At 43.2% G+C, this 26,623-nt stretch overlaps 1 protein-coding gene across 3 annotated transcripts in view; it reads left to right on the top strand.

The window, feature by feature from the left end:
- Nucleotides 1-26,623, top strand: part of PTCH1 (patched 1) — a 58,662-nt gene that overhangs the window by 17,421 nt on the left and 14,618 nt on the right. For 2 of the 3 annotated variants that reach the window (XR_009008709.1, XM_057548969.1), the window contains exons 3-18: nucleotides 2,224-2,413; nucleotides 4,040-4,109; nucleotides 4,211-4,302; nucleotides 5,670-5,868; nucleotides 6,169-6,290; nucleotides 7,114-7,261; nucleotides 8,092-8,223; nucleotides 8,645-8,800; nucleotides 9,537-9,635; nucleotides 10,160-10,285; nucleotides 15,676-15,794; nucleotides 16,418-16,820; nucleotides 17,244-17,553; nucleotides 22,366-22,508; nucleotides 24,619-24,802; nucleotides 26,262-26,542. Coding sequence is in view for 2 of the 3 variants with exons in the window: in XM_057548969.1 (XP_057404952.1) it covers nucleotides 2,224-2,413; nucleotides 4,040-4,109; nucleotides 4,211-4,302; nucleotides 5,670-5,868; nucleotides 6,169-6,290; nucleotides 7,114-7,261; nucleotides 8,092-8,223; nucleotides 8,645-8,800; nucleotides 9,537-9,635; nucleotides 10,160-10,285; nucleotides 15,676-15,794; nucleotides 16,418-16,820; nucleotides 17,244-17,553; nucleotides 22,366-22,508; nucleotides 24,619-24,802; nucleotides 26,262-26,542 (2,774 nt within the window). In the remaining variant the exon portion in view is untranslated. The remainder of the gene's footprint in view (nucleotides 1-2,223; nucleotides 2,414-4,039; nucleotides 4,110-4,210; nucleotides 4,303-5,669; nucleotides 5,869-6,168; nucleotides 6,291-7,113; nucleotides 7,262-8,091; nucleotides 8,224-8,644; nucleotides 8,801-9,536; nucleotides 9,636-10,159; nucleotides 10,286-15,675; nucleotides 15,795-16,417; nucleotides 16,821-17,243; nucleotides 17,554-22,365; nucleotides 22,509-24,618; nucleotides 24,803-26,261; nucleotides 26,543-26,623) is intronic. The other variant, XM_057548970.1, reaches the window with a different exon arrangement.

A 26,623-nucleotide genomic window follows, 5' to 3' on the forward strand; every position in this document is an offset into this window, starting at 1 on the left:
TTGGTTATTTCTGTGTGCACTCCTCTCCTGGGTCATCACCTTATTGGTTATAGTTGTAGGCAGCTGCTCTGCTGGGCAGGGCCGGGGGGGTGGTCAGTGGGCTGCGGGGAGGTCTATGGTCCTGCTTTGGTGGTGGTGGTTTCTACCTCATGGTCTTAATTCACCTGGCGTTACGACTTTGTAAGCAGCATGAGAAGTCACGTGCTATGCCAGTGCTTAAGGAGGCAGGTACAGATGATTGATAGGCACGGGGCATTGATGTCTGATAGCCAGAAAAAAGAAGGGGTTGAGCTTTTCTTGGAAAAACCTAGTTGGAGCTCCTTGGTGTGCAACTCTGTAGCTTTTCAGGAGTGACCTCTGGACTAATAATTGGCTTTTTTTGAGGGGGGGGGCTCAAACAGCTTTTCTGTCTCTAGAGAATGTGGATTGAGTATAATTCAGTTCACTAATTGGTTGACATAATACGTAGTGATTCCTGCCAGAAGGAGCCAGACCCTGCCTGCAGGCAGCTTTTATGGAACATCCTGAGAAGGCCTATGGCGTTATGTAAATTCATGCTCTGTTGCAAGTTGTTTCCTATTTTTTCCTATGGTCTTTAACTTCAAACTGATTACAGGGGCCTCAGCAGTTCCCTGGGCTATTTGCCAAAGTTTTCTGCAGCATCTAAATAGTTTTTATAGCCAATGATCATTTCCCTCTCTCTTCTCCTACACCTCCCTTCCCCTCCCCCTACCCCTGCCCTCCCTCTTCGTCTTCTCTCTCCAACACACCACAGTATGTTCAACCTCACCTCACAGAGTTCCACGGTGGCCTTGGCCATCTGCGTGAACCTGCACAGATGACTCTGCCAGTCTGCGAATCTGGACTAGTTTTCCTAATGAGGGCATTATTTGCTTTTTAGCTTGCTCCCTTGTTTATAAAATATGCCAAGAGAACTAAACAACCCGCTGTTCCCAGTACTTATTTACTTGCTCAAACCAAATGTTTATGTCCTTGAATACTAAACTTGAAGAAAAAGGATTTCTCCTCCTGGGAAAGCTAAGATGATCCCTGAGGGTTCTTTCTAAAAGATAGAGCTGAAGGCCTGCTTTTCAGTAAACATTCAGCTTACATTGCCTTTTGGAACTGGAGTGTGTAGGGGTGAGGGTGCTCGAGGATTCTCTTCTGTTAGCTGTCCCTGCGGGCCTTCCCTCAAAGCCCTTACCCTTCGCCGCGTTGAATCAAAGCAGCCTCTCCAGAGCTTCATTTCACAGCTCCCATCAGGGCCCTGTTGAGAAGTAAAACTCCTGTCCCTCCATATGTCCCAGACAGTGCAGCATCCTGAGCTTGGCGTGTTCTAAAACCCTAATTGAAATACACCCTAGAACCCGAGGAAGAAGACAAAAAAGCAGTTTTTAGTAACAGCATTACTCGTGCTTTGTTGTGCTGGCTTCTCTCATGCCCAGCTTTGGCTGCCTGCTGGAGAAGCTGGGGCAGCGGTTCAGAATCACCAGGAGAGCTTCCAGAACACAGGCAGCCCGCCCCCAGGTGACTCAGAACCTGGCGCCTGTGCTTTCTGGATGCTGACCAGGTGAGTCTGAGAGAGTAGGTTCCAGGGCCTCCCAAGACAGCCATGGCTGATACATTTGGTTCTTCTCAAGTGGGATTTCCCCTTGTGCATCTGACATAAATCACATTATTTATCTTCTCCTGGCAAGTTTTGTGCTAAATACACATTTGCCACCTTTCCTTGTTTCTTTTTCCAACAAGGAGAAACATTTCCTTGTTACCTTTGCCAAATTATTTAGGAGAAGAGTGTAAATTGAAGCCATTTATCTTGAAATGTGCTGCAGGGCCACATTGTTTATACAAGTGAAAGAAATTGTAACAGGGGTATTTGGTCTGGTCTGTAAGGAAAAGTGTCTCAAGTTTTCCTTCCCCCTCCCCCTTTATACATATGGTGTGTTAGTTAGAAGGTGCACAAAGCACGCACGCATTAGGTTTGCGTGTGTGACAGGCAGGACCATTGTTAATAGGTTTAGTGGGTATTTTTTATATGTTTGTTATTGGTAGAGTTAACATTGCCAATCATAATAAAGTGTGAATGTTACCCCTTAAACATCAGCCATACATTTCCGTGACCAGAGTTCATTTATCGTGTACCCTGCTCCTGTTAGTGAGATAAGAGAATGTGAATTTGCGGGGATTTTGCTGTTCTAATTGAAACCTGTACATGTTTACCAGTTGGTGGGCGAGTAAGTCGTGAATTAAATTACACTCGCCAGAAGATTGGAGAAGAGGCTATGTTTAATCCTCAACTCATGATTCAGACCCCCAAGGAAGACGGTGCTAATGTCCTGACCACGGAGGCACTCCGACAGCACCTGGACTCGGCGCTCCAGGCCAGCCGTGTCCATGTATATATGTATAACAGGTAAGGTGGTGGGGAGAGGCTGCTGGTTTAGACCCCTTTGTTTTAGCAAATAAAGTTGCCCTGGAAATACAGCGGAAGTGTTAGTTCAAACAGTTTTCTCGTGAAATGATTTTTAAAATCTTGATTTGTCTCTAAATTTAGGTAACATATGAACTACATTACTTTATAATGTATTTTCAGTGAGTATCTTGGCAGTATACCCAAATGAGTATGGTCCTTCAAGCAGCCATTTGGATGGCTGTCCACCGTTCTGAAGATGTTTCACTGCTTAACCTGTTTTTGGAACAGTTATATTTTGAATTGCCTTTAGTCACCTCACAAAGAATAAGAAAGGAAAAGAAGTTACTTCTCATTACTTTGTATTCATTACAGATGTTAATGGTTGGTATGTGTCACCAAAAAATAGGGGGTTGAGCCACGGTGGTGAATTCCTGGGGACAGGTAGGCAGAGTAAGGTGGATTCACACACCTTTACCAAATACTACCCTTTAGCTTTGTAGCTAATTTAGCAATGCTGTGGATGTAGTAAAAGCATAGGAAGAGTTCTGGAATGAAACCACCACAGCCTAAGTTAGGGAGAGGAAAGACAATACAGAGAAGCATGTACAAAGCTAAAACACAGGCAGTCCCTCCTACAGGTGCTCCAGTGTCAAGAAGGAGAGCCGACCAGCATTGCTCTGGGGTTCAAGAGAAAGGGGTCACTTTCAACAGCACTGATCAAAGAAAGCTTAGCAAAAAGGTGGCATTTCAGCGGGGCACTGAGGGATGGATGGGAAGGTTCCACAAGGAAGAGGGTGAAGTCCAGAACGTTCTTTTGGGTGACTAATAAAAGAGAGAAAAAAGAGACCAATGAAACAGAGCAGTCTAGAAGGAGTTTTATATTTTTTCTTTTCCTGGAGTTCCCATCCCCACCTTTCCTAATTTTCTCTTTTTTCAAATTAGACTCATTTCCCTAATACACTTGGGAAGGCCTGGGCTTATATAGCACTCTTCTAGGGATAACAAAACGCTATAATAATAGATGATGGATAGTAGAGGTAATTGTTGATCAGTATATTTGATATAATTTCTGTAGGACAAGAATAGAAGAATATAAAGTGGGAAACAAATCTACCTGGTAATGTTCTTTATAGCATTTGTGGTTAAGAGCAGGAAAGTTCATTTTGAACACTATCTGTTAATAAGGACATAATCTACCAGTAAAAAAAGTATTATTTTCCCACCTCAATATATGTTAATACATTATAAACCTTACTAATTTAGTCCCCACCTATTTTGAATTTGTGATAATTCAACTCTGAATTATCTGCCCTGAAGTTGTTTAATGTATGTGGAAAAGCAGATTAATGGTGTAAACAAGATTATTGGGAGAACACTTAAGAAAACAAGACTTTTCAAGTACTTTGGTAGCATTCATTTACATAAACACCCCACATGTTAATTACAGTTGAGTATTATCTATTCATTAAAGCAAGCTTGTTGAATCTATTTGGCAAAGCTCTGCTCATTTTGACAGATACTGAAAAATGATCAAAATTGCAGTTCTCTATGTTCTGTAGTTCTGATTTTGCACACATTTCCTTTATTACAATAAGAAACTTTTGTCTCTGCTTTTTATTTTAATAGGCAATGGAAATTGGAACATTTGTGTTATAAATCTGGAGAACTTATCACAGAAACAGGTTACATGGATCAGGTATATTTTCTTTTTGTTTGCAAAAACTTCTCAAAAATTCTCAAATAGCCCAGTGGTATACATTAGCCTAATGCGTGGCCTATTCTTTTCAACTTTGACAGATAATAGAATATCTTTACCCTTGTTTAATTATTACACCTTTGGACTGCTTCTGGGAAGGGGCGAAGTTACAGTCTGGGACAGCATACCTACTGTAAGTGTGTGATCTTGTTTTCTGATGTCTGTGATTTCTAAACTCTAGAATGTTTCTGATGTTACCTTATCATTGTTTATTCTATTTCAGTTTTGAACAAGAAATAAAAACATTGAAATTCCATGTGCATGTTTTGAGTGAATAGTTGGGGGAGAAGGCACTTCGGCAGAATGTTTCTCCTCTTTTCAAAAAAAGTTCTGTAGGCATCATTAAATTTCATTCACTTTTACCAGCCTATTTATATGCAAATAAAATGCAAATTATTTCAGAGTATGTGTGATTTTTAACTCTTTAAAATATTTGCAGTTTTGCAGACCAAGCACTTAACGTAGGTTTAGCTTATTTTTTAAGGAGAGAATTTATTAGTGGGTACATGTTGAAGTTCAAGATCTTCCTGTTAAGTGAAATGCTAACCTTTCTTTGGATCACATTAATGTCATTTAAGAGGGAAATCCACTATCTTTGAAGGTCATGGTAGGGGATGCTTCACAGTTTAGCAGTTGAATATTATGTACACCACATCATTTAAGGAATAATTGTTAATCAGTGTAGACATTTTCAGTTAATTATGCAAGAGTTAGTGCTTGGGTTATTGTTTCTCTCCTAGCTTGCACATATCTGCAAAAGCAATTTGCAGTGGCCATACCCTGACCTTCAGTGTACAGTTTTAGGTGGGAAATAAGGGGTTTTGTGTTTTCTGGTTGGGAGATTCTGAATAATGACTTCAGCCTGGTTAAGCAGCTACAGTGTGGTTTGAACCACATAACAGGCAGCCAAAAGCCTTTCTGGTCTGTCAGCAGCACAAATTCAAAAGTGAGTGTGGGGGGAAGTGGCCTTGATGGCGGTGATGGCAGAGGCAGCAGGGGGCTTGTGGGGTTGACTGCCAGGCTGTCAGAGAGAGCTCATAAGTATGGGATTATTAAAGGTAATGGAGATCAAATATTTTGATTGATGACATTTACAAAGCATTTATTAGGCTGGCAAGTGCTAATTTGACATTGTGATTTCCTCTGCGCGCCCCCCCCCCCTTAATTTTGGGTCTCAGTCTTCTGCTTAGAAGCACCCATTTGGCTAATTTTGGTTTTAGGTATTAAATATACTATATGAGCAAGTTAAGATTCTTTGGTACCTTTGTTAATTTATAAGCTCTCTGTTTGCCATGTTCATTCATGAATTATTTTCCTGACTTAGGTTTGCATATAGGTATACTGGAAAGGATCATTTGGTTTTTGTGCCAAGGTCCCAGAATTACATTTGTATCCCCAAAAAGCATCATACAATCCAGATGCAATAGATTCAGTCTTGTTATTTTACTAAGGGCTTGGAAGCCTCTTTTTCATTGTCTTGCCTCCTAATTTCTTTCGCAGAGGTAAGCCTCCTTTGCAGTGGACAAACTTTGACCCTTTGGAATTCCTAGAAGAGTTAAAGAAAATAAACTATCAAGTGGACAGCTGGGAGGAAATGCTGAATAAGGCTGAAGTTGGTCATGGTTACATGGACCGGCCCTGCCTCAATCCGGCTGATCCAGACTGCCCTGCCACAGCCCCCAACAAAAATGCAACCAAAGTAAGTACAGCCATTGATTGCTCCTCAGGAGGGGAAGGGAGAAAAACTTGATATTTGCCCCCATTTTTAGTTCTATTATTTTTATTTTTTAAGATTTCATCCTCAATGACTTTTTTGGTCTATGGAACTAAGTTTGTTTAAAGAGCTCAATTTTGCTGTAAGATTTGCCATACGCCTCTCATTAGCCTTGTTATTAATGTTCTCACTGAAACAAACAAGCCCTTAATGCACTGGATTTTAACAAGGCATGTGACCTGCCTACTAATTCCTGTAATTATGAGGCTGTCTTTTTATTTTTAGCCTCTTGATATGGCCCTTGTTTTGAATGGTGGGTGTCATGGATTATCCAGAAAGTATATGCACTGGCAGGAGGAACTGATTGTGGGTGGCACAGTCAAGAACAGCACTGGAAAGCTTGTCAGGTAATCCAGCACACGGAGGAAAATCCAAGCCATCTATTTTTTGTCCTTGCCTCAGAAACCACTTCCCTTCTGACGTCTGCAAGTGTATTTGTATTAATACTTAACTGTTATCCTAGCTAGCTGTCTGGTGTAATAGAATATTAGGAAATATTAGTGGACTAGACCAGCTCAAAAAAAGCACCTTATGGGGAATTTTTCAAGAGCAGATTTATCATTTTCATCGAGACTGTAGTTAGTGATTGTAGGATTTTAGAAGATCTACCCATGATGTAGAAAATCGGGGCAACTGTAAAGTAGGCAAGAGGAATTGGTCATACCATGTGGAGTTATATGATATGAGCTGAACTCCATCACAGACTGTTAAAGGGAAAGACCAACGACTGACGGCTAAATAAGAATTATCCTCTGTGCACTTGTGGACTCCTCTCCGTCAAGTGTCAGGCACTCCGTCTGAGATTTCTCCCTCGGGAGAGCTGTGGTCTGGGATTTCTGCACAAGCAGGCGTGCAGCGCTGAGCCCAGCATATCTGATCAGGCTATCTACTCCACTACCCTTCCTGTTTCGTTGACTAGAAACTGAGAAAGGAAATTGCCTATTAATTTAATTTGGGGGTGTATCTGTAAAAGGTTTGTAAGGTTACACCTTTAATATGGTACATCAATCTATTAAATAAAATAACCATCCAGGTCCCATTTTAATGGAAACATGTGCTCATGTAGGACAGAATCGCTGCGAGTGAGTCGGGGGTGCTCGGTGGGGATTTTGCACAGTGAGAGCTGCTTCCTGGGGATGCTGATGTTGTGCCTTTTCCACCCCATCACAGTGCCCACGCCTTGCAGACCATGTTTCAGTTAATGACTCCCAAGCAAATGTACGAACACTTCAAGGGTTATGAGTATGTCTCGCACATCAACTGGAACGAGGACAAGGCAGCAGCCATCCTGGAGGCTTGGCAGAGGACGTATGTGGAGGTAAATGGGTGGCGTTCTGACGCCCTTTGAATCTGAGTACAAACCCCTTAGTTACTAAATACTTCATTTTAACGTTTTAAAGCATTGTTTTCATTAGAATTTATTTTCAAAACTGATCGTGATTCTGGGAACGTGGTGGGATGAAGACTTTTTCCTTTTCTTTATATTGAAAATCTCACTATCTGGGTGATGCTAATTCTAATTGTGATGCCCTGAAACATTTTGAGTAACCAATTGTGAACCCCAGAACTAAGGCATAACAGTGTTTAAAAAAAACACTTGGTTAGCAAGAAAAGGTGTCTGGAAAACATTAGCAAGGCATAGAATCTGTTCACAGCTGCAGTCCCCTTGGTTAGGTCATGTGACAGGAGCTGGCCTTTGTTTCCCAAGCAGTGACCTCTACTGAGCTGCATGTGACCTTTTAAAAGTGGCCAGCAAATGAAGAGGGGGAGGAGTGCCCATAAGAATGAGTTGTTTTGGATTAGGGGGGAACTGATGGGCCCGCAAGTCAGTTGTAGAGTTATGGAGAGGAGAATAGTAGTCTTGGACATAGCATAAATAAGGCTGTCGGAGTAAACTTCAATTACACAGGCTGACCGGCTCACCACAGCACCACATTCTCACTTGATTAGCAATAGCCTTCATTGTCCCAGGCTCAGGTCCTTCAACGTTAGTCCAAGTTCAAACCCCAGTCATGTAGAGCTCTTTTTCAAGGCATCAGAAAAAAGTGGGGCTTGCGTTAAGGGGACATGTCACCTGAGGTCTGTGCTCCTGAAGCTCATTGTAGCTTTAATCCCATCTGGGAATTTATCCTTGCGTTGTGACCGCAGGTAGTTCATCAAAGCGTCGCTCAGAACTCCTCTCAGAAGGTGCTTTCCTTTACCACGACGACCCTGGACGACATCCTCAAGTCCTTCTCCGATGTCAGCGTCATCCGAGTGGCCAGTGGCTATTTACTGATGGTAACAATCAATTCAGTTCTCTCAGGGGGCGTCTTTGTTTTGTTTTTTAGTTTTTACCTTTCCATGACTGCCCCTGCTTTTTAACTGCTCTTAACACACACGTGCATCCAAGACAGAGAGAGCTCGGCTTCGTAACGGTTTAAAAAGTGGTCGTGTAAAGCATTTATTACCATTTGCAGTTTGCCCATCTTTGACTCGTATCATTTCGTATGATGTCTGTAATGTAAATTTTTGTCGTTGTTGGATTTAATAAGTTCTACCTTTTGGTTTGGGGTGATGGGTGGGGGAAAACATTAGAATCTTTACACATTCTAATGTTTGGCTTTTGTTTTGTGTCTCCCCCTTCCTCCTCTTCCCCCTCCTCCAATTCCCCTTCATTCCTTCACCTCCCCACCACCCTGCCCAACTGTTCTGCTTGCAGCTTGCCTATGCCTGTTTAACCATGCTGCGCTGGGACTGCTCCAAGTCCCAGGGTGCCGTGGGGCTGGCTGGTGTCCTGTTGGTTGCACTGTCAGTGGCTGCAGGATTGGGCCTGTGCTCATTGATCGGGATTTCCTTTAATGCTGCAACAACTCAGGTACTAAAGGAGCCATCCATCTGCTGTTCATTGACAAACACCCCTCTCCGGGCTTGCCCATTTGGCCTCCAGTGTGTCCATGTCACCTAAAGGGTCTTCCAGCCTTTTCCACTAAGATGCCCCATTTCTCAGGGGGGTGCTGTCTCTAAATGGACCACTTGACAGTGGGCAGGTCTGAATGGGCTTGTTGATTAGTTAGAGATGCTTCATTTATCAGTGGAATTTAGATCATTTATTTGAGTAGTGGTTCTTAACCTTGAGTGTGCATTAGCATCACCTGGCGGGCTTGTGAAAACTGATTGCTGGGCCCCATCCCCGGAGTTTCTAATGCAGTCCATCTGGGGTGAGGGTGGAGAATTTGTATTTCTAGCCAGCTCCTAACACTGCTGGTCTAGGCATCACGCTCTGAGAACCACTGCTTTAAATGAGTTAGATTCCTTCTCTTTTTTTTTTTTAACATCTTTATTGGAGTATAATTCCTTCTCATTTATTAACTTAAAAAAATTATTGTATGTGGAGCTTAGAAATAGTAATGGACAAGATCTACTGTGAGCTACAACTGCTAGACTTTGGGGTCTAACTATCAGATAAAACTAAATTCTTCACATGAGTTCATGTAAGCCATCCTTTGGGTAAGCTACTTGGGGTGCTGGTGGCAATGTTTAAAATAGCTTTGTAGAATTCTCAGAATTGGACCTCATGTGTCTAATGTCACTGTGCTGTGTTTTCACTACAGGTTTTGCCATTTCTTGCTCTTGGCGTTGGTGTGGATGATGTTTTCCTTCTGGCGCATGCATTTAGTGAAACAGGACAGAATAAAAGAATCCCTTTTGAGGTAATAGAAAAACGAAAGAAGAAACCTTTGAGGACAGCAGAAGCCCCTCTCTGTTCCTGAGTGTTTGTCCTTTCACTTTTCTCAATCTGGCCCAGTAAATATTCAGTCCCAAGTCAGATGACACGTTACTGACTCTAAATAAGTAAAGTAAGTTAAAAGCATCTCAGGACACTTGTTCCAAAGTGCACATTTGTTTCTTTGGGTTTTTTGGTTACTTTGTCCTCATTTCTCCTTGCCCCTTTTTAATCATATTAAAAATTGACTTAAATCATTATCTTGCAGCTTTGTGCTTTGGGTAGTAATAACCATGAACAACACATGACTGTGTAGATAGCACTGAAAACTTGAATTTCAGTGTTGGTGTTAGAGGGAAAGGCAGAGAGATCGCTTTCTTATCCCCTCACGTCAGCATTGTAAACTACCAGTTGTCTTATTTTGCCACGTATTTGAATTGTTCACACAGTCTGTGGTCTGAGGGGACTCCGCCCTGTGCAGCTCTCAGCACTGTGGTTTCTCATCCTTAGGACAGGACCGGGGAGTGTCTCAAGCGCACGGGAGCCAGCGTGGCCCTCACATCCATCAGCAACGTCACAGCCTTCTTTATGGCTGCGTTGATCCCGATTCCCGCTCTGCGGGCATTCTCCCTGCAGGTGAGTTTCCAGTGACTAGATCTGGGGGGATCTGTGAGCGCTGCACTCAGCAGCGAGCCTTCCAGGTCTGCTTTTCTCCAGTGATGTGCTTGCAGTACTACCATCATGAAGTAAAGCAGCATGCCAGCTTTTGGGACTCTTTCTTCTGGGTGGATGCTTCTTGAAGCAATAACCTTGACACTCCCTCTGAAAGAAAGTTCTAGGGTTCTTTCTTTCCTTTAAAGCCCTATAGCTCAGAAGCCTGAGGCCTGGGTATCCTCATGACCCAGTGCCTTGGGAGTTGCCCTTTCCTTTATAGTTAAACTAAAATGGTACCGGGGCCACTCCATGTGGGACGCCTATAAGCCCGTACTCCAGATAATCAGGAGTCCTTTGGATTGGGGCCTGGTGCAGCCAGCTCTTGTTCGTCCCTGCTTCTAAACTCCACTCTCAGTTTCTGTGCCCACCCCCTTCCCCTGCTGGCTACCACCTCTTGATTTCCCTAAAGCAGCCCCCAGCACAAAGCCGCTGCACAGAGCAGACTTCACTGATATGAGGGTGAGGTTGCAGTGTAGCCCAGGCCATAACTTAAAATTGAGCGTTAGATTCCTCACTGTGTGAGGAGGGATTGGCCAGCCCTTACTTGCCACCTCTCCTTCCTTGTTCTTCCTGGCCCCTCTTCTCTTTCCTTTTGGTTCCCTACCAGACTTTCAAGCTGCCCAAGAAAACACAGAATTCCTCTCCCTTTCTTATGCAGAGCAATTTGGTCCATCATTGTTCTGTTCTGTCCTTCCAAACCAGGCCCTTTCACATCTAGAGGCCTCTGAGATATTTTTCCAAAGAGCCAGCTAACATGAATTGTAAGAATGGAGAGTTCCCGCGACTGGGGATGTAGCTATGGTCAGTTCTATCCTTGGTGTTAAAGTACTGGCATTGCTCTTCAGCTGCTTGAAACTCGTGGGAAATCCTGAAATTGGTCAACGCAGCAGATAAAGAAGGCTACTTGCCCAGTTTGTGGCGTGGTCTTCCTAAGCCTGAAATGGTTTAGGGTTTTGATTTCTCAAGGATATTATTGAGGTTTTGTGAATTAAATTCAAATTTTAAAGCTCCAACTGTTTTCCAAGGAAGATTAAAGGAGCAGTGGCTTTCCCTTTTCCTTCTCTCTTACAATGTGATAGTGATTCATGAGATGGCCAGGTTTTTAAAGGAAACTATTTTTGGTGTCACTTTTTAAACTGTTGTTACATCCATCCAGCTTATTCATACTGCTTTACTCCTGTTAATCACCAAAAGGTTCTAAGGATTGTGACCAGGAAGAGAAATTGACAAATCATAGATTAGGTTTCTATTTATATTTTTGTCAACACACTTAGCTCTTTTTTTAGCCTTCAGATATGAATCTTATTTCACTAATTACCGATAAAGGCCTAAGCAGCTAGTGATCTTACTGCATTTGGGACACTAGACTTGTGTACTATTTGGTGTGAGATTTTGTACCCATCACTATGACCACCAGGCCCCCCAAAAGAAAAATACTAAAAAAAAGCTTATTTTCATTTTATTATAAACATATAGAAAATAGAAATAGAAGTAGTGAGTGAATAAATGAATAAATTAAATCTGAAAGTGGGACCAAAGTCCAAGGAAAATGAAAATATATCTAACTGCTCAGTAATATGGAAAATAAATAAAAGATGCCCACTAATTTATTGGTACAACTGAAGTTTTAGGATGCCTTTTGCACAGGCATGCACGTGTGCAGCACCCTTTGATAGCCTGCTCTTGTCTCGTATACAGCAGATTCTGGTACTGAGAAACTGTCCTAGAGTCTTTTAACAGTGGGACCCTCCCTCCTGCCTCTGTCCTTCTCTGCCTGCCTTTTCCCTCGCTGTTCTTTATCTGCTTTACCTCACACTCCTTCTTTTCTTGTCCCTCTCTCTCATTTTCTCCTCTCCTCTCTCAGTACAAACTGATGATTCATCAAGGCATACTCTCCTTTAATGATATCCTATGGTGTGGTGGTCTGAAAAGCTACATGAGTTTTCCTTACGCCTTTTAGAAAATCCAGTACGCTAAGTTCTCCCAAGGTAAGCACCTTACTGAGATGAAATGAATACTGTTGGTTTTGCATTTCTATTCCAAGGCACTGGAGTATCACTTTAGAAATTGCATCTACAGCTTCTAGAAGTTCTCATTTATTAGAGAATGGCTTCCTGTGATACTGGTTCATTCTCTGTCAAAAAACAAACAAAAACAAAAAGTAAAAAAAAAGAATAGAAAATTTAAGAAAAAAGAGCATGCCGTGATTTTTGCAGTAGCCATCAGAAATTTTACACTTGGTTCCCTTTAAAAGGTATTGACATTTGAAATTGACCATTATATAGTTTCTCTTTACTTTAGGAACTGTGTCAAGTTGTAACTTTGGGTATTCATTTGTATTTGTATTTTCAGGATACTATAGATTAAGCATCAGAAGGACATATCCAAAATGGTTCTGTCCAGTAATAAACCCACGTTTAGAACTTTTCCTTGGGAGCCTTTCCAATTTTGTAACCTTGCCAAAATAAATAGAATTTTTTCCCAGAGAAATCTCCTTGTCAATCTTTATCCATCTGTCCAAATGCCACCTCTATACCAGAAAGCAGTGGCACTGTCTATAATTCTTTGAGAACGAATGCCCTACACTGGGGCTTTGCTGGTAACTGAATGGCATTTGTTCTTCAATGAAAAGTCCCAGAACAGAATGCCTTATTGTTCCAAATGGTAAGAGGGTTTAGACGAGGGCCCCTCTAGGCAGGGCCAGTTCCTCTCTGCTCTGCAAGTGTCTCAGTGGGGCCACCCATAGATGCTTTGCAGGGGAATGGGACATTTCCTTTAAGCACAGCAATTAGAATTGATTGACGGTGCAGGATCATCCCCGTCATCTTTTCAGATTTACTTGAAGTTTTTTAAAGTGCTCTTTGCTCTAGCAGCGACACTTCTCCCTAACTGAGAAATCCTTGCTGTTTGTTTTTATTATTTCAGTGCACTTTAGAGGATGTTGAAGTTCTACTACTTTCTCATCAGTAAATGTTCTACCTATATATGTAATAAGCTGTTGGACAGTAAGTTTAGATGGGAAGCTACCTTGGGTTTCTTCTTTCATTTCTCCATTTCCACCACAAACAGACCAAGCAAGATGCCCATCAGATTTCTCTGATGGATGAGGCTGGTATCGGATACATTCCCTAGCCACGGCAGAAAGCATCAGTGTTGTTTTGGCCACAACATCTGGGCCACCTGTATACACCTGCATGGCTTAGCTTTTCACAGTCTCTATCCTCATCCCCAGAAACTTCTGTTCAAAGTGAGATGCCCAGAGTTTCTTGTCTGCATTACACTCCTGAATTGTAAGCATGACTGTAATAAAAAGAAAAGCTGACAGGATTCCACCCCCCAAGATTAAGTTTTCCTGGAAAACCCTTGAGGATCAGACGCATTCTCCCCTATGTTCTGATTGGTCAGGAATCCTAACCCTGCCCCCGTGTCTGTCCCTTCCAGAGGTGATCAGATCTAACAAGAACTCCCAGGTCCCAGCTGGGCTGGGGGCTTAGGCATCAAGCCTGTGTTTGAATCCGATTTACTGGGAACCTCAGGCAGGTGACCTTCCTCTGCACCACGGGTCTTTATTAGGTAAAGGGTCGACAGCAGGACTAACGTCTGCCTCCTGGTTGCTGTAAGAATCAAACGGATCGTGTGTAACTTAACTACCTGACCTCCCATCACTCCTCCTCCTCCTTTCTCTTCCCTCAACAGAATTTTAAACCCAGCAGTGCTGCATAGCTTTTAAACTCAGACACGGCCTATCAGATTTCCTCCATGCATCCTTCCTCCCTGGTCCTGCCCAAATCCTTTTTTGTCTTCTCCATCTCCCAAGAAACCTTTTCTGACCACTCTCCCCACCCCCATGTGTACCCCCACCTGCATGCTCCCCATCCTCTGAGCCATTCTGGAACCCTGGTATGCTTCTATTACTACATTTGTCAGCTTAGATTGTAATTTGTTTATAGTTCTGGCTGTGTCTTTCCCTGAGAGCAGGATTTTGTCTTATTTGTGTCTTCCATACTCAATACGCTGCCCTGACTTTTCTTTTTTCTATTTGCCTCTTAGATAAATCCTCTAGTCAAAATAGTGATTTGCTTATAACATGTTAGGCAGGTCTTTAAAGTACCTTATATACATTAGCGTGGCCAGTTAACATGTTTCATATATTTTGAATTGATGAGGAATTTTCAAGGCAGACTAAGAAGAGAGGGGTTGGGTCATTTTTAGGAGACTCTTGGTTATTTTTTGGTTTTGTAGACTTGACAGGGAATTAATTATCGAAAAAAGCATCTCTCCAGAACTTGGGCTTGCTATTTCACCTCAAGCATAAATTCACAGATTACTATCCAGAGACCTTTGCAAGGTTCTCCTCTGATATTGTTCAGTACCAGTTGTAATCAGGTTTTCTTTTCTCACCCTGAAATGTTTACCCAGTTTGAGAAGGTTTTAGAACTAAGCAGTTCTTTGAAAAACCTTGTAAGAGTTTTTATTTTTCAAAAAAACTTTCTGATGATTTCTTGGTTACTTAGCATTCCAGTTGCATTTTTTATCATGCTGCTTCTTTCCATGCCTTTCTGTACGGGAGAGCCCTTTCAACTGTCCTCTGTTGACTTTCCCCTATTAACAGCCCAATTGTGTAATTTTTACTAGGTCAGCAGGAGATTTGCCAAAGCGCTACAGAATCTAGCCCTGTGTTTATTCTAGGTTATGGAGTGACTTTTGAATCCGTACTTATTTATTCTGCATACTAGAATCACACACAGGAATTTCTGCTTAACTCTCCTTGACCTTTTATGTTACTGCGCTCGCACACCCCACAGGCTACTCCAGAGGCTATTTGGAATGTGCCTATTAAAAACCTCAGGGGACGTGTTTGAATTTTTATTTTGTGTTTTAAAGGTGACATTTGGATATACTCGATCCACTTTATATATAAATTTTCTAAGTGTAAAATCAGGGCTACGTGAACTCTTTGAAATGTTCTAAGAGGGAAATGTTTCTTTTTATCTTAAAGTAAAACATCTCAAGCATATTCTCTGTTCTGCTTTTGTCAGTTTGGTTTAGTTTAGTTCCTGTGTTTGTACCCTGTGGGCTCATGGAATTATTAGAGATGGAAAGGAATGATGGGAGCCTCTATTCTAGTCAAATGGTCTCTTAATGAAGGACGAGAAACAAAGTGATGAGAAACTCCAGTATCTATTTCAGGCTTAAACACCTCAGTTAGGAAAGTGAAAGAAAGATTTTGTTTAAAGCATCTTTATTTTCAAAGCAGTCCTCTGACTGGGAGGAAATGTATTAGTGACCTCTACATTTTTTTTTTCTCCCAGGCGGCTGTAGTAGTGGTATTCAATTTTGCTATGGTTCTGCTGATTTTTCCTGCAATTCTCAGCATGGATTTGTATCGACGTGAGGACAGGAGATTGGATATTTTCTGCTGTTTTACAAGGTACATTTTCTGTCCCCTGTGGCCTTTATTTGTTGGGAACAGAGTGGTAATGTCTAGAGAAATTTTCAGTCTGTGAACTTAGAAGGAAGCGTAGTTAACAGTGTGATGAACGCAGGGGAGATAATGGACAGAGGATGCTTCCTCTGGGGGACATCGGAGTCACTGGGGTTCTCCCCTCCCTCGACTGAACATTCTTACAGCCCCGAGGTTGTGATACACATGATCATAGTTTACCACACACCAATACTGCTGATTGTTGGGAATGTGTTGTATCTCTATGGATTAGGGCAGAACAAAGGTTGAAAACCACCATCTGGAAAACATATCACCCTTTGGGTGGTTTGGTTTTGGGTTTTTTTAAAGGAATTATGCATTAAGAGGTTCATCAGCATGTAATTTGATTTTTGTCAGCCAAATTCAGGATCAACCATCCATTTGGCCTCCTTTGATTGACTCATGTCTGCGTCCAGATAGATAAACCGGATGGTGTTTGTGGAGTTCAGAGCTATGTTTTGCTCCTAAATCAGAGCTGTGTAAAGTGGATAATGTCAGTCATTGGCAAAAATGAAAGCGCCGTTTCCCTGTTCCGGTATACCATTCCAACATATTTCCCCCTCTTTCAGCCCCTGTGTCAGCAGAGTGATTCAGGTTGAACCCCAGGCCTACACGGAGACTCACAATAACACCCGCTACAGCCCCCCGCCCCCCTACAGCAGCCACAGCTTCGCCCACGAAACCCAGATCACCATGCAATCCACGGTGCAGCTTCGCACAGAGTACGACCCACACACGCACGTGTACTACACCACTGCCGAGCCGCGCTCCGAGATCTCCGTGCAGCCCGTCACCGTGGCCCAGGACACGCTCAGCTGCCAGAGCCCCGAGAGCACCAGCTCCACGAGGGACCTGCTCTCCCAGTTCTCTGACTCTAGCCTCCACTGCCTTGAGCCCCCCTGCAGCAAGTGGACTCTCTCATCTTTTGCCGAGAAGCACTATGCCCCTTTCCTCTTGAAACCAAAAGCCAAGGTAATTACCAAAACAGAAGACTCGTACTGTCTGCAAAAAATAACAGAGCAGGCACCTTTGGAATTCATCAGATTGCTTCCTCAGATGTGATGTATTTCAGGCCTCCTAACGAGTCAGTCCATTTAGAGCTTGAGGCCATTGTAATGAGCTCATCTTCTACAGGAGTGCATCTCTATGTGGCAAATGTTTCTTTCAGTTTACGTCAACTCCTTGCATTTAAAAGATTTTATTCTAAATGAGCTTGTTTAAAAAATGCGATTACCATGATTTTATGTTTTTTTCCTCTGGGAAAACGACCCCTACACTGTACATCTGGACAGTGTGATGGTAAGAGTGAGGTATAAACCAAACTGCCCATCTTTGTCACGGGAGAGTCGGTTATGTTCCTCCGGGTCTGACCTCGGGCCCCTTATTCTGTTGCAGGTCGTGGTGATCTTCCTTTTCCTGGGCCTGCTGGGGGTCAGCCTTTATGGGACCACCCGAGTGCGTGATGGGCTGGACCTTACAGACATTGTGCCTCGGGAAACTAGAGAATATGACTTTATTGCTGCACAGTTCAAATACTTCTCTTTCTACAACATGTATATAGTCACTCAGAAAGCAGACTACCCGAATATCCAGCACTTACTTTACGACCTTCATAAGAGTTTCAGTAATGTGAAGTATGTCATGTTGGAAGAAAATAAACAGCTTCCCAAAATGTGGCTGCACTACTTCAGAGACTGGCTCCAAGGTAAGATGCTGCCGGAGGGCCCTTGTCCTTTGTAAACATTCACCATTTGGTCTTTGGTGTGTTCAGCTTCTACAAGTTCCCTTTGTTCACTTTATTAAAGTGTTAGATTATAATGTAACACTGACATGTTTCATTGACTTCTAAGTGTTGCTTAAAATTCTTATATAGACTCTTTCTGGGGCAGCTCCCAAATCTGGTTTTTACCTATAAAACGATGCAAACAGTTCAAATGGCTGATTCAGGAACTTCTGTAAGAATTTATGAGTACACAGAATAAATGAACAGATGTTCTTAGAATCACTGAATACATCCATATTCAGTCAGCAGTTAGGAGCAAGTTTAGGCCCTCTTTCTCTCCAGTTGACTACTATTTCCTAGAAATGTTTCTAAGAGCAAGGTAAGAAGCTGAGAAAGGCATTTTAAAGCAGGAAATGGGAAAGTAGGTTATAAAATATGGAGCTGGATGCTTCTAGTACTCTTTTTTTTTTTTAATGGTGGCTAGTTTGGTGACCAAGTGAAATCCAAGTGTTAATGGAATTTCTAGGCTGACTCACTGCCAAATTGTAACTTACTACATCAGTAGTTTTGCATCATTGGTGAATATAATTTAAAATTCCATATTTTGACCATCTTTTGACTTAACATATGGAGTAAGCTTAATTGCTTGATCACATCGCATAGTATATCATAAATAATCAATTTCTGCTTTAAAATGCCTTTCTTAGCTTCTTACCTTGCTCTTAGAAACATTTCTAGGAAATAGTAGTCAACTGGAGAGAAAGAGGGCCTAAACTTGCTCCTAACTGCTGACTGAATATGAATGTATTCAGTGATTCTAAGAACATCTGTTCATTTATTCTGTGTTGACACATGCAAAGTAAAGTGGAGAATCAAGATAATTATCCACACAATTCAAGCAAAAATACTCTTACTGAAATACCCAAATAATTATGGCCCCAACATTTTTTGGCTTAAGTTATCCAAATGATTGTCTTAATTTCCCACTTAATTAGGCTTGTTTAAACACAGATTTAAGTGCCTTTTTTGGTCTTAAGTCAATACACTTGTATGTAAAGATTAAGCAGCCAATTTCCCTGTGAGTTTGCATGAAATGGTAAACAACTTGAATTTGATTGAAAATTCTTCAGTACAGTTTCTGTCTTTGACTCGTGTTCCTAGAATTTTGTTTGTGCATGTATACCAGATTTGACCTCTTTTTCTGAGGAAGGCAAAGAGAACTACATGACATTGACGTTATTTTTTAACATGCTCGTGAGATTAACTTGAATTTGTTCCCAGTCTTATTTTTTACAGTAGTTTGGGAAGCAGTGGGTTTTTTTTTTTTTTTCAGATAATGAATCAAAAGAGGAAGAGAAAGTTGAGAGATTCCCTGCTTTTCATTTTTCCCCCTTTGGCCAAAGACATGCAAATAACTTGCCACAAATAACAAAGAGATCTGCAGAGCACTGCCAGTATCTGAGCAAAGGAAGGGTTATCCTGGAATTGATTTCAGTGTCTTCGGCCATTCCTTTGGGTGTTCAATATGGCATGTTAGGCGGAGCTTCGGAAGAGGGTAGAGGGGCATTGTCTCCAGGCAGTGCAGAGGGCTAGCCTTTTTATAGCGTATTGTAAATTATCCCCATGCTTTCATCCCTTTAAAGACCTAAAGCAGTTGGACTTGGGAATCTTTTTAAAAGGTGCGTTTGAATCATGTTTTGATTGCTAAGTGAACAGCACCCACCTAGACCAAGTAAGATCCATTCATGCCCACTGGTCGGCGTCCCAGCCAGCCCTAGACCTCTGCATCTGACTCTGCCAAGGTCCAGCAGAGCAGTGTACACGGAATGGCCAGATCCTGGGACCACCGGCTGCCTAGACATTTTTCAGGCCTATTGAGTGGTTGATTTGGTCTTTGAACATTTCCTCTTAGGAAGTAGTTATCCTTGAGTCAGCTTTCCTTCAAAGCACTTTGTGTGGTTGCTAAGTGATGGGACCCTCATTAGTTTTTAATGGAATGACCATTACAAACCATGTCATCCCATTGGTCTTTAGCAACATTCCAGTAGTTTTGGGGGGAGGAGGGATTTACTCATAAAAATGTATATTGGTAATACAGAAATTACCTCAAATGTCACCTTTAAACATACATGCAAATAGGGTGACCTTGGAGATAAAAACCACACTGTACAAATGGTATTTGTTTATATTTCACACTGAAATATGCAAATAAAATTTAGATTAGCATTTTCTTTTTAGTGTCCTGTATCAAAGAAAAATTGGCAATTGAGATAATTAACTCAGAACTTCACACTAGAAAATCATTTCTAGTATAAAATATTTTAAATGAAAAAGGTCTAGCTAAAACTTTCATGTTTTGCCATAAAATAAGTGAAACATCACAGTTCTTTCCTACAGTATGCATGTGTTGGAATGTGAAATATTTGGCCAAGGGAAGAAGCAAATCCTTGTTCCTTGTTTTGTGTCAAGACTGTATAGTGTGCGTGCACTTAGGCCAAACCATTGTTACTTGAGCCTTTTGATAATTAATCAGAAAATAATACACTAATTATGAAAGAACTTAACTTTTCTGTGAAGTCAGTGATTATTTCCCATTCATCGTGAAGCCCCAGCAGAGTGAATGGCAAGTAGGGGGCCAGCAGCGTAGGTGATGAGTTGAGTGGAATTGCCAACAGGGTTGACCTCCCCAAATCAGATATTTCTTTCCTTGTTTCACTCTAGGGTGTCCCTAGAGTCTTAGAGTATAAATATCTTAAAACCGCACTCAGATTTTTGGGGCCCCCTATTTGCCACCAGATGTCATTGGTGCCCACGTTAACTCTGCTCTCTTATTCTCGTGCCTTCAACAGATGTTTGTTTCCTGGGCACCATAGTGCATTCAGGGCAATTTAGAGCATCCGTGGTTCCAGCTGACTCTGGAAGAGGCTGCCTGGGTTCAAAGCTTAGCTCCAGCACTTACCTGCTGGGTGGCTTTCCTCAAGTTACTTCACGTTCCCAAGCCTCATCTGTAAAGTGGGAACCATAATACTAGTCGGCTATCTCCTGAGGTCGTTTTAAGAATTCAACGAGGGGTAATCAATGTAAAATGCTTAGACAGCCCCACACTCACAATAAGCATGAGCTGCCCCTCAGGATTAGCAGGTCAAGAGGAAAGGGTTAAAGTGCCATACAAGCCACAAAGTGATGGAAATTCTATTATGGTGAGGAAAACAAAACAGGCCTCTTTTCTGGTAGGGGTTGTTTTTTTCTCTCCTGTTTATTTTTTTCAAAAACAGAAAAAGAAGGCTTTAGGTAATAAAATAACATCTGTTCAATACTGATGGTTGTATGCATGCCTCGCTATGAAAAACCGTCTGTGTGAGAGGGGAGCGCAGCCATCCCGGTGGTCTCCCCGCCCGGCCCTGCGGCCACTCCACGTTCCCCAAACAGGGCCTTCTTTCACCACCGAGCCCAAGGCCCTCATCCCCAAATTGTTCCTGTGAAAACAACGCCCACAGCAATGTCGGAAGGAAGGCTTAGTTGGGACAGAGAGAGAGAACGAGAGAGAGAGTCCTGTGTTCCCTTCTCCCCCCAACTCCAAACCCCAAGAGTTTAACCATTTTGAGCACGAACGGAACCAGTTCTGTGTGTTGCGGGGAGCGGGGGCATGCCGTGAAATGAAACAAACCCTTCTCCCTCCTTACTGGCCACGTCTAACCCATGCACGTGCAGCTGGTTCAGAAGATGTGGCTTCCTGGGCTGCTGGGGCTTGGGAGCTCAACGTGGGAGGTGGTTTGGGGGAGCAGGGCTACGGAAGAGGGGGGGGGGGTGTCAGAGGAGAGTGTGTGTGAGCCAGCAATTGCTCAGACCCGAGGGCCGGGTCACCAGGGCCCTGTTTTCTCTTCCAACACGCTTATCTCTTTACAGCTGTAGCCAAACCGTCAGGTCTGTAATGATGGTTTTGATTACAGAGGCCAAGCGCAGCTGTGTGTGGTGGGCTGGTGGGCGCCCATCCCCCAAGCCCAGAAAGCTCTTTCCTTCCCCTCCTTGGCCTTGCGGTTTGTCATCTGTTCTCACAGAGCCCCCTTCTATTGGCCTGTGGCTTCCTGTTCTCAATCTGATCCAAATTTACCCTGTGAGGTATTTCCCTGCGCACACATGCACACAAGATCCCTACTCCTCTCTCCTCCACACCCCCTCTTGGAGGAAGGGTGGCAGAGAGGAAGAGAACAGTCCAGAGTGAATAGGTGTCGGCTGTGATCTTTACACAACCTGGCAGCCGATCCCACAGCTTGTATTAGCTCCACAAGTCGAACAGATGGAACAAATTGACAGAATCATGTTCACTCACCCTGGGCTGGAGAAGCAACTGAGTTGCCGTTTGAAGTTGGGAGTTTGAATGTGTTTTTCCTGCTCTGAGTGGAATTTCTGGTTGTATCGGAGAACCCATGGCTTAGCACCTGATGTGGCACTAAACGGTGAATGGGCCTGGCGTGTCTTTCTCACCCAGCCCTCTTGCTTTCTTTTGTCATGGGGGAGAAGAAGGGGAGTTTGGGGGGCTTTTTGAGGTAAAACATGTGTATTTGTTTCCTAGAAATGAATATTCTCCCCTTCTGCCTTTGAGACAGTGATTATCAGCAACCTGAAGTTCATTCACGAAAAATCTAATAGTGTCACATGAAGTCAAAAATACAAGTAGAATATAGAGTATTTGGGATTGATGGCAAACACTCCACTGTCCTCAGCGCACCCTGTTAGGACCAGGATCATTCTGGTTAAGAGTTATAATGTATTACACACATTTCCCTTTTCTAGGACTTCAGGATGCATTTGACAGTGACTGGGAAACTGGGAAAATCATGCCAAACAATTACAAAAATGGATCAGATGATGGGGTCCTTGCCTACAAACTCCTGGTGCAAACCGGCAGCCGTGATAAGCCCATCGACATCAGCCAGGTACACTCACTGCCTTACACCATGGGAGCTTCGGAGGGCATCGTGGAGCAGGGCTTTGGGGCAGCTGCCACTGAAGACTGCTTGACAGCATGCAATCCCAGCCTGTGCTCTCTGCAGATCTGAGGCATCGGGGGCTGGAAGAATGAATATTGAGTTGGCTCTAATTCTCTTCATTCCACCAGCAAATGGTGTGACTGCGGGCAACCCAGAGAGCCTCACCTTGCTCATCTGTCAAGTGGGGACAAGTGTGTTACTTACCTTCAGAGCAATTGTCAGAAGAAAGTATAGTTGAGGCAATGCAGACTCTTTCAGATGTTAGACATACTGTGTTGCATTGTTCTCTTTCGAATTCTAGTGCTTGTTACCATGTCAGTCTTGGTTTTATTCAAACTTGGAAAGGTGGATCCATTGGGGAGCAGAATTTGAAAGAATAGAATTTGGGGTGGACGGATGTGTTAGGAGAGGTTACTAGAAGGATAGGAAGATTTGTTATGTTTGATTCCTTTGCATCACTGTGGCCTAAGGGGTAGAGGAGGACAGACAGACTGCTCTCTCATGAGCGAGGCAGATGGAAATGCAGATCCTTGGAATCTGAGTGGACTCACTGTTGTGCTTACCCCCTAAGTAAGAAGAACTCTTTCTATTTGGTAATCATATTCTCCAACTGCATTTGCCTCTTCGCTGTGAAACTTGGATTCCGGCATATCCCTTTTGATTCCTTGGGCATGCTGGGGAGGGCGTTTGGACCCTTCAGATTTCAGATGAGTCCAGCCCCACTACTGGCTTCCCCAGGTCCTATTCCCTCTGGTCTTTGTAGCTTACTTGCTTACTTACTTACTTACTTCAGGCAGAAAACCGTCATGCTAATGATCTTCCTAGCAGCTCTGTTTATTGTCTCCCCTTTTTTGCTGGCATTAAAGGTGACAGATTTACAAAGTACATTGTTCAGAGTTATTATGGAGTGTGAACTTGGTGCTTTATGGCCACATGGGGCATGCTGTCTGGTTTGACAGGGATGCGGGCAGAGGCGTCTGTCTGAGAGATAGCGGGGATGCCCGGGGGCTGGGTTGGGTTTTAGGGACCAGGGACACTGTGGAACAAATGTGATTGGGCCAGGCCCCCGGACATCATTTCCTCTGCCTGTGAGGGATAAGAGCGTGCTGTGTGCGCGGAGGCCGTGAGCTGTACTATGTAATTCCAGAGACGGCTTGAAGATGTACAGTTGTTACATATCCTGTGGATTAATTGAATCCAGATCCCTAAAATTTAGTTCTCTCACTCTCCTCCACTTTCTTCCTTCACTCTTTCTCTATTAACTTCTGTCACTGGTGTTTTCATTTTGTTAAAAAAGGCCAAAAGCATTGGAACCAGTTCTCAATCTAAAGTAAACAGGAAAAAGTATATGCATACCTACGTGTGTGTCTGTGTATATCTGTCTCCTGATGTTTTTTACCTATGCAAGGCCCACAGACCCACTTTAGAGGGAGCATAGTATTTGGCTTCCTCACAGGATGTGGCGTACTATGTGTGACCACCTCTCAGAATAAGATTCCCAGAAAGACCAAGGTTGTGCACCCGTCCCTTCCACTTTCTGGCGATGGGCATTTTTTGAATACACAGGTCATAGGAGGCTAGTGTTAGCAAAATTTATACAGATGTTGTTTTATTTTTATAGCTCTCCTCCATTTACTGGGTGGCATTTCCTTTAGTGTTAACAGCAGAGGTTAACTGCACACAGACGTGTATGGGGATTCTTGCCAGGTTTTTTTCCCCCTTCCTCTCCTATAAATATGTTTCTTCAGATTGTTCATTCTCCGCCTTGGCTGCAGACAGCCTTTTAGCATTCAGATTTAATTGGTTCAGTCCATTCCTGGGCCGTCTGCAGAACTGTGTGTGTGTGTTATAAACATGCCGATTATTGCATCCTCTGATAAGTGCATTTTGAAAGAAACCAAAGGTGTTCTGATGGGATTTTCTGTACTTGCAAACAGTGGGCATTCTCTCCTCTGCTGCAAATGCTGGTGCAGAGCTCCGCTCCTATTCTGTCTAGGCAGGAGTGTGTTTACCCCAAGCACCCCTCTGAAAGGCTTCTGTTCTGCCCATTTTGCAGCTGACTAAACGGCGCCTGGTGGATGCAGACGGCATCATTAATCCCAACGCTTTCTACATCTACCTGACCGCTTGGGTCAGCAATGACCCCGTGGCTTACGCCGCCTCCCAAGCCAACATCCGGCCTCACCGTCCTGAGTGGGTCCACGACAAAGCCGACTACATGCCAGAAACCAGGCTGAGAAGTAAGTAGCCTTCCACTGGGCCTGCAAGCTTATGGGGCTCCTTACACCCCATACCTCCAGGCTCAGTCACAGCCCTCATCCGTTGACACTACCCAGGGTTCAACAGTGTAAACAGAACAATATATTTCTTTTAGTTTAAAACTCTGGGAGACAGATGAGGATGTGTAATCGAATGCAACTCATGCTCTATCACATTGAGAAATAAGAGTCTCTAATCTCCCTTCGTGCCTTTGACTCTAATACGTCCACCAGGCCTCTCTCTTTAATGCCAGCTGTTCCATGTGAAAGTTGGGGACGCCTCCAGGTTGAGTGTTGTTTTACTGTTGCAGAGTTTTATCGCTGGGGATTATATGTTTATCTTAACTTTGTCAACTCTGGTGTTGAAGGGATTTTTGGCAAGTTGGGTCATTCCTATAAGCCACCAAGCACCTGTACTCTGTCAAAGCTGTTTAAACCGGAGCAGAAAAGTCTGTATACATCAGCGTCCTCTTCCTTTCACCTCTCAGCCCCGACTTTGAAAGGTGGTTCTGGATGGATTTAATTTGCATTTGTGTTAGAGATATTAGTAGCGTATACCTTGGGTACGAGGCCAAGGGAGGACGTGAGAAAGAAGACAGGTCCCTTTGCGAACATGGCTGGAGAGCAGGCGGGTTGTGCTTCCCTGTATCTAAACCTCAGAGCCTTGTGGCAAGCAGCCAAGGCTTGTCTTAATGAAAATTTATAGTTGAGATTATAATAGGGCAAATCATGTTTAGCAAGTCAACTGAATGACCCCAGAGGGTCTGGAACACACAACGGCAGCAACTAAATGCTTGTTGTATAAGGATTTCTTCCCCTGCTGCTGAAGACTTAGCATTGCATTAAAAAAAGAAGCATGGAAGGTTTAAGTTTGTTAGATCACTAAAAGGATAAGAAAGTCAAGCATTTTTCTCAGTAAAGCATGGCTTTCGAGTTATTTTGTTCTCATAAGTGATTGAGTAAAACAGTTTGAACTTAGTATTTTCACTTGTGTCAGTTGAACAAAAAAAACGTTCTCACAATTGAATTCTTAAGTTGTTTAGACCCATTACAAAGAGTGACTGCTTCTAGAAGATTAAAATCTAAGGGTAAATCAATACACAGATCACAGGCTCCTCCTCCACACAACCCTCCCCCAAAATCAAAGGTTGATCATTGTTTAAAATTTCTTAAACCAAAGATTGAAACTGTAAAGACCTGAAGACCACCATTGGTATCGTTTGTCCTTCATGTTGAAAGAGGTGCGGTTAAGTGGACTTTCTTGCCGAGTTCTTTCTCTTCTCATTGCAATTGTGGAGAATCCGGGGATGCACATCTGGGATGGCTAACAGTGGGAGCTTGCTGCATTTCTTCCACCCGTGGATGGCGTCCGTTTGCCTTTCTCAGTATTGCCAGGAGCCCCTGACCATCGGGCCCTCTCCCTGTTGCCTTCTCTCTCCAGTCCCAGCAGCAGAGCCCATCGAATACGCTCAGTTCCCTTTCTACCTCAACGGCTTGCGTGACACCTCAGACTTCGTTGAAGCAATTGAAAAAGTCAGAACGATCTGCAACAACTACACGAGCCTGGGGCTCTCCAGCTACCCCAACGGCTACCCCTTCCTCTTCTGGGAGCAGTACATCGGCCTCCGCCACTGGCTCCTCCTATCCATCAGCGTGGTGCTGGCCTGCACGTTCCTCGTGTGTGCTGTCTTCCTCCTGAACCCCTGGACGGCCGGGATCATTGTGAGTTTATTCTAAGGGTCTTTGTGGAAGTCAAATTCCTTTCAGCATAGCTCTTTCTGCAGCCGGGAAGTTTTGTTTATG

The sequence above is a fragment of the Balaenoptera acutorostrata genome, chromosome 6 (genome assembly GCF_949987535.1).
Source record: "Balaenoptera acutorostrata chromosome 6, mBalAcu1.1, whole genome shotgun sequence".
Taxonomy (NCBI): Eukaryota; Metazoa; Chordata; class Mammalia; order Artiodactyla; family Balaenopteridae; genus Balaenoptera; species Balaenoptera acutorostrata.